This window comes from Vitis vinifera, chromosome 5, assembly GCF_030704535.1.
Source record: "Vitis vinifera cultivar Pinot Noir 40024 chromosome 5, ASM3070453v1".
In the NCBI taxonomy this organism is placed as follows: domain Eukaryota; kingdom Viridiplantae; phylum Streptophyta; class Magnoliopsida; order Vitales; family Vitaceae; genus Vitis; species Vitis vinifera.
Window position 1 is genome coordinate 13218040 of NC_081809.1, and position 10231 is coordinate 13228270.

At 42.1% G+C, this 10231-nt stretch overlaps 1 protein-coding gene across 1 annotated transcript; it reads right to left on the reverse strand.

Moving 5' to 3' along the window:
* Nucleotides 1-7309: 7309 nt before the first annotated feature.
* On the reverse strand, nucleotides 7310-8990 carry LOC104879343 (gibberellin-regulated protein 14-like). The gene is made up of 2 exons (XM_010651953.1): nucleotides 8962-8990; nucleotides 7310-7622 (listed from the first exon to the last, which is right to left on the reverse strand). Exons 1-2 carry the CDS (start codon nucleotides 8988-8990, stop codon nucleotides 7310-7312), a joined length of 342 nt encoding a protein of 113 aa, XP_010650255.1.
* Between the last annotated feature and the right edge of the window lie 1241 nt (nucleotides 8991-10231).

Sequence of the window (10231 nt, forward strand, 5' to 3'; positions counted from 1 at the left end):
TAATAGTATTTAAGGTATAAATTTTGTTGATACGCCTTTAAAGCTAAGCTACCATGAGTCGAATCAAATGGCGCCGTTGCCGGGGATCGACCATGAGTCGAATCACCTTACCACCCTTAGAGTTCTAGGCAAGTTGAGTTAGCCAACCAGGACATCAAGAACAAATTGATGAAGGTGGTGAATATGAGCAGAAGAGATTGGTCTGTTAAGCTTCATGAATCATTATGGGCTTACAGAACAGCTTACAAGAGCATTCTTGGAGTGTCTCCCTATCACCTAGTCTATGGCAAAGCGTGCCATCTACCCATTGAAGTGCAATACAAAGCTTGGTGGGCAATCAAGACGCTCAACATGGACTTGAACAGAGTCGGCATGAAGAGATTTCTAGACCTTAATGAGATGGAGGAATTGAGAAATGACGCCTATATCAATTCAAACATTGCAAAACAAAGATTGAAAAAGTGGCGTGATTAGTTAGTCTCCTGCAAAGAATTCCATAAAGGACAAAGAGTCTTGCTTTATGACTCTAAGCTCCACATCTTCCCGGGAAAGTTGAAGTTAAGGTGGATAGGTCCTTTTACTATCCAAGAAGTATATTCAAATGGAGTAGTAGAGCTACTCAATAGTACCGGGACTTTCAAAGTCAATGGCTAACGTCTCAAACCATTCCTGGAGCCATTTTCTAAAGACAAGGAGGAAATCAACCTCCTGGAGCCAAATCGAGCTTGAAAAGACAAATGGTTAGATGGACTTAGTCTGTCGGAAGACACTAAGTCCATATTTTTTGCTTCAATATTAATTTCAAGTCTTAATGATTTAGTATATGTTTTAAATTGAAATTTCTTGCTTTAATTTTATCTTATTGTGACTTAATTAAATTTTTGATGGTCAAATGCAGGGGAATTCCAAAACAGAGGAAAAACAGGGCATTTCGCAGCACCAAAAGTCACTTGCGAAAATTTTGCAACACCAAATACCAAATGCGAAAATTTTGCAACACCTCAAATTCACTTGCGAAAATTTTCGCAAGGGCTGCCAACAATTTCACAACCCATTTTTACCTTGCAAAACCCATGTGAAATGCCAACGGCCTCTTGTGCGAAATACCAACGATCAGGAGGAAAGCTAAAGGTCATTTAAAAATCCTATTTAAAGACCTCCAAAGCCTCTTTTTATTTCACACGACCCCTCTTCTATTGTGAAAAGCTCACCGCCACCTTGCGAAGCAATTTCCTCACCATTCCACGCCACGTGGCCACCAAGAAGAAGAAGAGACCTCCGCCTCTCACCCATTTTAGCTATGGCGCTCATCAGAGGAGGCCATACAGACCCGTCAACATCTCATGAGGCTCGACCAAGCTCCTCCACTCCTCAGGATTCATCTCAAGCCCCGACCATTCCATCTTCTGAGGGTGGGGTACCCTCTAGCCCTCCTCAGTGCCGATATTTAACATAGCGACCGCCAACTTCTCTATCCCTTGAGCCATCAGTACACCGCATTCCACCAAAGAGAGTTAGGACCTCAGCCCTAGAGAGACATCTAAGCATGCTCAGCCTGATTCTCAAGGCCCAGCGAATTCTCAGCATCCTTCCGACATTACTCCGGAAGCCATCATCAAGAGGCCTATGGGTAATTCAGATTGTAGAGCCAGACCATTTCATTCTCAGCTCTATTTCGACATTGAGGCATGCGACAACAACTGGACCTTCGGGATTCATTTGAACTGCTCCAGAGGTACCATCTCGAGCGCCTGATGACTCCTAGGGAGTTTTTCTACCCTAGAGTGGCGATGGACTTCTATCAGTCCATGACTACTCAGGGTGCCCAGAGTCCCATCGCCATTCATTTCAGCATTGACGGGCGCCAGGGTATCCTAGAGGCTAGGCACATTATTGAGGCTCTCCATATTCCATTTCAGCCAGAAGATCTAGCATATTTCAGACAATGGTCACCTATATCTCAGAGAGACATGGTCTGCATTCTATCGAGATGGATTTCTAGAGATTCATTCCTTTTATGTAAGGAGTTTCCATCTGGGATGCTCCTAGTAGATGTATTGTTGCGGTCCAACATTTTCCCTCTTCAGTATCTTGTGTAGAGACGAGGACCCATCCTGGACCCGTTATTCAGGATATCTAAGGGCTTTTATATTGGGCCATATCACCTGATTATGGACGCTTTCCTATACTTTGAGGAGAAAGTTCATAGGAAGAAGCTACAATGAGCCGACACTATCCCATTGTAGTTTCTGAGACTGCTCTGCCATATATTGGAGCATATTGGATATCCTACTGAGCCCCATCTAGAGCGCCACCACCATTGTCGAGAGCATTTCACTCTCGGCCAATGGACACAGCTGGCAAGTAAGAATCTAATGGAATCAGCACCTGAAGCAGCCCCACCCAGGCCAGCATCTCTAGTGCCAACACAGCCTGACTAGGCACAACAGAACAAGCATTCCATAGAGTTTGTTCCACCCACCCCTACTGCACCATCTATGCCTTAGGCCGCCTTTACTGATCTTCCTGCTACACCTCCTATTCCACCAGCTGCACCTCCTACATCGGAGGACTTTATCACCGTATCTGGCATGGAGTTTTGTGCCATGATAAATTTGTTCAAAACACTAACCGCTACGCACAATGCTCTATTCCGGCATATGACAGACATACGTGCTCAGCAGGACCAGCATACTGCTATCCTTCGTCAGATTCAGCAGCATCTGGGACTACCACCACCTCAGACTGATATTCTTGGACCATCAGAGCCCAGAGCTCCAGCTAAGGAGACCATCAGAGCCGATGTCCCGCCCCAGGCCTCTCACGAGGCAGCCACTGAGTCATTGATTCATGCCCAGTTGGGTATTTTTATCAAAAATATTTATAAATCCTATGACCTTATACTAGCGTAGCAAAACTACTATAGTAGAGCAGCTCTAGGGTCGAACTCTGGGATGAGTTTTCACTTTACTAGTGATAGACTCAAGATTAGAAATTGAGTCTGATGATTTCCTTTGTTAAAAACTTAAAGTTTAAAAGAAAATAATTTGTTTTTTGAAAGTAGTGTTTGGAACTAAATTAACATAGAACTAGATACAAATGGAAAAAAAGAAAGTCTCCCGGAGCTAAAGGTTTCTAGGATCAAGTTCAGAATGCAAAGTGGGAAATTCTGGATTTTTCTCCTCGTATTGGGGACAACAACATAAAGGATGGTTGTTTCCCGAACCGGTATAGGTTTAACAATGAATATTTAATCCATAAAAAGTTAATAGAAATGGTAGTCAAGTTCCATTAATGGCTTTAGACACTATGGGTCTTCACCTTGAGCCACTTTCCAATGGCTCGTATATGATAACTAATGGTCTTATATGGATCTAGCAATAAGTATCCACAGAGACCTAAAAGCTTATCATGTATTGGCCATTCAAAGTGATTCTAAGGGATTTAAAGCAAAAATTTAGATTTTATGAACTCCAACTACCTGTATTTAATGCACGAGAGTTTTCCACTTTTGCATCTGGACTTTTCACCTAGCTTCCTTCACTCCAAGAAACCAAAGGTTTAGCCTCTCATCCTCTAGGAAAACATCCTCAGAGGTTGTTTGGCTTCCAAGAAAAAGAAAATAGAAAAGAGAAAAGAAAAGCAAAAAGATCTCTATATTTCACTAAGTGTAAAATATACAATAGTGCGTCTCCTGGAACAAGCTCTCTAGAGAGTGATTTTTAAGTGTTTACAAGAGAGTTTATATAGGAAGGTAATTTACCCTTCCTTGAATACTTCCTAGCTAAGGAATTACATGAGTGGCTGAATACAAGGAGAAAATGGAGATTTAGATACAAAATATCAGAAGAAAAAGAGTCGGCACACAAAAATCCCAGTTTCGCACGTCGCATGGTGACTTGCAAAAATTTCGCGAGTTGATTTCGCAACTTAGAATCCACTTTCGCACGTTGAGATCCAAGTTTGCAAGTTGCAAAATCACTTTCGCATGTTGGGCTTCACAGCGAATGCACAGCTTCCATGCACTTCAAATTTCGCACGTTGGAGTTCCAATTTCGCAAGGTGCGAAATTGTCCCTCAGCTTGATGTAGTTGTCTTCCAAAGGCCATATCTTCCTCATGTCAGCTTCAAATCGTACACGGTTTGAAGCGTTGGATTCTTGACTTCATGATCTTTGAAATGGTATATAGAATGTAGAAAATGGACTTCGGGAAGTGCTCCAAAAGTGAGAAAGAAGACTGTAGCTGCTGTCCTCTATTTTTTTCATTCTGTTTTCCTCTCTCCATTGCTCTTTCCTTGGATACTTTGAACGATTAAGGCAAAGGACTATGAGGTTCCAAAGCTTTGTTTCTTCATGAATTTGAGCTTCCAAAATTTTTGCCATGAACTATATACAGCTCTCCCTCATTCTTAAATTGCTTTGGTGTAGCTAAAAGCTATCAAAAACACCAAAACTTAACACAATTTGATTAGAAACGATTGCAAGGGTCCTTAACATGTCAATTGAGTTAAAAGGTAATACTTACTACTCAAGGGTGTTTAAAAGAGGTAATTACAAGCTACAAAATAGCATGTTTTGAGTAGTAATCACTCCCCCCAACCGACATATTGCTAGTCCCTTAGCAATGAAGGAGAGAAAAAATAAAAATAAAAGTAATAAATTTACAAAATCATGCTGATCACTCCAAAAAATGTTTAAGTGGCATGACTGATCAAACTCTCACATGGAACATGAAAGAAATAAAACTCAAACTTCAATAGGAGTTATCAAATAATTTTTTCTAGTCACAATTCATAAAGAGTAGGCATTATGCAAATTTAAGCTTCAAAATAATTTCCACTGCCAAAGGTCCAATCCTTACTCTTCCACAAAAATCTATGTGTTATTTATTAGTTTCCGGATATAGTATGTCAAACTAATCTCTCCCCTCAACCTAGTTCTTTTCAAAGCTTAGCAAACTAATCAAACTCCAATAGGCTAAGAATGCACCTCTTTTCTTTCACAATTTTTTTCTTGTAGGAGTGCAAAGCTTAAAGGCATTCTTTTCTAAATTGTTCATGTAACAGGGGTCCATTGATGACTCCCAACCAATCAAGGTTTAGGGCATCAAGCTTTAAGGATTTTTCAACCTCTAACTCCTCAGATTTCACCCCGGACTTTTGAGAATGAATTTTTAATACCCAAGCACCTACAGTATGCTAAACTCCACCTATTCACCCATGTAACGAGCATTGAGGTCGGTGACTCCCAACCAATGAAGGCTTAGGGCACCAGGTTTTAAATATTTTCACCATATACCCCTCAGACCTTGCTCGGGTTTCAAGGCAAGTAAAACATTTTTCTTTTTCCTTCTTTTTCCAAAGGCTCATTGGCCTTTTATAAGGTGTCTCAACACTATTAAAATGAGGTCAAAGGTACCAAGTCTAAATTTTCCTAAGTCAAGGGGGGAAATAGTTTTTCATCTTATAAACGGAACCTAGTGTGCATGGTGTGTGATAAGCTTAAAGTAGAAGAAATAAGGTTGAAATCAATAGGAGTTCAATAATTCATCAACTTTAATAAACATAATACAAACTCTAAGTTTCAAGTAAAAAGACAAAAATTTAATTTCTCCCATTTCATTTTGAAATTTTTTCCTTAATAACCATGGAGAGTATTAAAAAAACTTTAAAAAATTTTAATAATTAAGCAAAAAGCAAGTAAATTGCCAAAATAAGTTAGCATTAATAAGAAAACTTCCTTCCTCAACTCTCCCCCAAATCAAGCTAAGCATTGTCCTCAATGTTTCAAGATTAAAAAAAATAAAGGGAGGAAGTGGTACCTCCTGAGTGATACAGAGTTTGAGTTGTATAGGATAAATCACATGTTTCAAAGATAAAAGAGTAATGAGAAAAGGGAATATAATCAAAAATGATATATATATGTATTACTTGGAAAAGAAATACAATATGCATGATGTTCAAGTAATACATCCAATCCCAGTATATACTATATCAAAAAGATGGGATTCACAAGTCTAATATAAAAAGTAAGTAAAAAAAACATAAAGAGATCAGATAGTAGTAGGATCATGTGATGGCTCTGCTCTGATCTCCTCATCTGATATGGGCTGCTCAGCTGGTATGGTCCCCTCATCTGGCACTGGAGGCTCGGATGGTCCAAACCTATCATGCCCAGGAAGTGTCTGCATACTCAGATGCTGCTGGATCTAATGAAGGATCGTGGTATGCTGGGTCTGAGTAGCAATGATCTGATCGTGGTGTGCACAAATAGTGCCCATCCGCTAAAAAAGAGAATCCTGAGCGGTGCTTAGTGTCTACAATGAGTGCACTAAGCCTCTGAATTCCGTAAGAGAAACGGTGATAGTGGGCTCAGATGAAGGAGGAGGTGCTAAGGTAGCTGGCACGACTGGTGGAGCACCCTGAGTGATAGGAGAAGTAGGAAGTGTAGCCTCAGGCATGTGCACTGAGGTGTGTGCTGCAGGGGCAGGAGGTGTAGTGTCAGTGAGAATCTCATCTGCTGGGGTGGCTGCTCATCTTGGTGTAGCTCTGGAGGTGGAGACACATCTGGGGCTCCCTGAGGTACAAAGTAGGCTACCAACTGATGCCATTTTTCGAGAGAGAAGTTCTCTAGGTAATGGCGGCGCCTCTCAAGGTGGGGCTCTACAGGATAGCCCAGGTGCTCTAAAATCTGGCAGAGGAGCCTCGGAAACAATAACGGAATGACATCTGCCCTCTGAAGCTTCCTCTGATGGACTTTCTCTTCAAAGTGAAGAAGAGAAGTCATAATCAAGTGATGAGGGCCGAAGTAATACCCCTCAGAAATCCTAAATAACATCTCAAGTATAGCTCCTCTCCTCAGAACTTTATGCTGAAGTGGGAAGATGTTGGCGCGCAGGAGCACATCAATAAGGAGCATCCCAGATGGAAGCTCTCTCCTAGTCAACACTGAGGCTGTGAAAGTCCCCCTGGACAAGATATGAACCATGTCCCTCGAAGAGAATGGGGACCACTCCTTGAAGTCTGCCTGACTCACAGGCTCATAAGGTATATGGAGGGCCTCAACAATGTGGCGTGCTCCAATAACACCCTGGCGTCCATCTATGGTAAAATAGATGAGAGTAGGATTTCGGATGCCTCGAGTAGTCATAGACTGATAAAAGTCTAGAACTACTCTGGGATAATAGAACTGCCTAGGGGTGAGGAGATGCTCCATGTGATACCTCTGTAGCAAATGGAATGAATCCTTGAGCTCTGGCTGCTGTCTAAGAGCATCGATGTCGAACCAGGTCTCTGAGTGGAATGATCGCTATCTGCAATCCAGGTTGCCCTCTATAGGCGGCCCTGCGATCATAGGACGCCTGATGATGGTCTCGAGAGGAATTCCCACAGGAATCTGAGGGTCCTCAATAGGCGGCTCTGCCTGAGGTGGCTGAGATGGCTCTCCAGGACCCGAGAACTTGGCCTTCTTCGTGGGTGGCCGAGAAACAGGCCTCTTGGCTTTGGTGGTGGGCGGCACAGCGTCAGTGGGTGGCCTCCTGGTGGGGTACCGGCGCTGAGAAGGCGTTCCACCCTTAGATGGGGGAACGGTGGATGGCTGAGCATCTAGCGAAGTGGCGTCTCTGATGGGGGAACGTGTTGGTCAAGGCATCACCGAGGATGGGGATGCGGAAAGGCCTCCCCTGGTCTTTGCCATGGCCGAAATGGAGAGAGGCGGCTGTTCGTGAGTTTCCAAAGGATACTCAGCTGGTGCGCGGGGGTGTTCTACCCTCTAATGCATGTTCCTGAGGCTTCAAATAGAGAGGGAGGGGTGGAATTTGGATGGTCACCCGTTTAAAAACTCTTTTGGAAGTCGAAATGGATTTTAGGAATGAAAAACAGAGTCTTGGGTGTTTAAAAATGAGTTTAAAAGACAGTTGGTCATTTTCGCACCTTAAACTGAGAATTTCGCACCTTGAATCAAATTTCGCACTCAATTTTGCACCTTGTTTCGCACGGTGCGAAACCATTTCGATACTTAAGGTAATAGCACTCATGTGCCAGAGAGGTGTTTCGCACGGTGCGAAAATTTTCACACCTTGAATAGTGGTGTGCGAAATTGACGTTTAAAGAATTCACACCTTGGATTGTGATTTTCGCATTTTGAAATGAATTTCGCACCTTGGATTGTGGTGTGTGAAATTTTTGCACTTTGATTCGCACTATGCGAAAATGGGTTTGGGCTGTGCGAAATGCCACTCGTGTGCCAGGAGAGTGTTTCGCACGGTGCGAAAATTTTCGCACCTTGGATTGAGGTGTGTGAAATTTTGCTTTTGGAATTGCGCACCTTGGAATGCATTTTCGCATGTTGGATTCCACCGTGCGAAATTTTCGCACCTTGAAATGCAATGCTCTGTTCCCTTTGTTTTGCTCCCCTGTTTTGCTTTTCAAGGCTTCTCCACATTTTTCTTGATTTTTTCCTAGAATTTAACATCAAAATTGACTCGAATTAAGACAAAATAAACCAAATTTGAGCAAGAATTAAAATAAAAAAAATAAAAATAACAATAAAACTATAAAACTATAAAATTCACGGACTTATGTCATCCATGAAACCCTGCTCTCCCTCAAAGTTGTTGTTGTTCAAGGAGGTTGATCTCTTCCTTGTCTGCATTTTAAGGCTCTATGAATGGCTTGAGACGATGACCATTGACTTTGAAGGTTTGATTGCCTTTGGAATTGAATAATTCCACCACCCCATTGAGATGCACTTGGTGAATAATGAAAGGACCTATCCACCTTGACTTGAGCTTCCCGGGAAAGATGTGGAGCTTTGAGTCATAGAGTAGGACTCTTTGCCCTTCCTTGAATTTTTTGTTGGAGATTAGTTGATCATGCCACCTTTTCATCCTCTGTTTTGCAACTTTGGAATTAAGGTAAGCATCATTTCTTAATTCCTCCATCTCATTAAGGTCTAAGCACCTTTTTGCCCCTGCTTTGATCAAATCCATGTTCAACTGCTTGATTGTCCACCAAGCCTTATATTCAACCTCCATAGGGAGATGACATGCTTTGCCATAAACTAGACGATAGGGAGACATACCAAGAATGGTCTTATAAGCGGTCCTATAAGCCCATAATGAATCTAGGAGCTTAATAGACCAATCCTTCCTATTCACATTCACCACCTTCATCAGTATATTCTTTATTTCCCGGTTGGCTAACTCAACTTGGCCACTTGTTTAAGGGTGATAAGGTGTAGCTACCTTGTGCTTGACCCCATATTTGGCTAGAAGAGTCTCAAAAGGCTTGTTGCAAAAGTGGGTTCCTCCATCACTGATAATGGCCTTAGGCACTCCAAATCTTGAAAAGATGTTCTCCTTGAGAAATTTGAGAACCACCTTATGATCATTGCTCCTACATGGGATTGCTTCTACCCACTTAGAGACATAATCCACTCCCACCAAAATGCAGGAGTGTCCAAATGAAATTAGAAATGGTCCCATGAAGTTTATCCCCCAAACATCAAAGACATCCACTATCAAGATGGGGTTCAAGGGCATCATATTCCGGCGTGTTAGCTTCCCTAGCCTTTGACACCAGTCACATCCCTTGCACATAGAGTGGGCATCCTTGAAAAGAGAGGGCCACCAAAAACCTGATTGGACCACTTTCATAGCTATTTTCTGGGAAGCAAAATGACCTCCACATGCACTATCATGACAACGGGATAGGATTCCTGATTGCTCTTGTTCAGGAACGCATTTCTTTATGATTTGATCCGCACAATATTTAAAGAGAAAAGGCTCCTCACAATAATAGGCATGGATCTTAGCAAAGAAATGCTTCTTGTCTTGGGCACTCCACTCACTTGGAACTTCTCCAGTAACCAAGTAATTTGCAATGTGACAATACCATGGAGCTACCTTTATTGACATGAGAGACTCATCAGGGAAGTCATCATTGATAGGTAGACCATGTGAGTCATGTGCTATCACAAGTCTTGACAAGTGGTCAGCTACCACATTTTCTACTCCCTTTTTATCCCAGATTTGGAGATTGAATTCTTGAAGCAAAAGGATCCATCTTATCAATCTTGCCTTCGCATCTTGCTTGGTTAGCAAGTACTTCAAAGCAGAATGGTCAGTGAACACCACTATAAAGGACCCTACCAAATAGGCACGAAACTTATCCAAGGCAAAAACTACTGCCAACAACTCCTTATCAGTAGTTGTGTAGTTCCTTTGAGCCT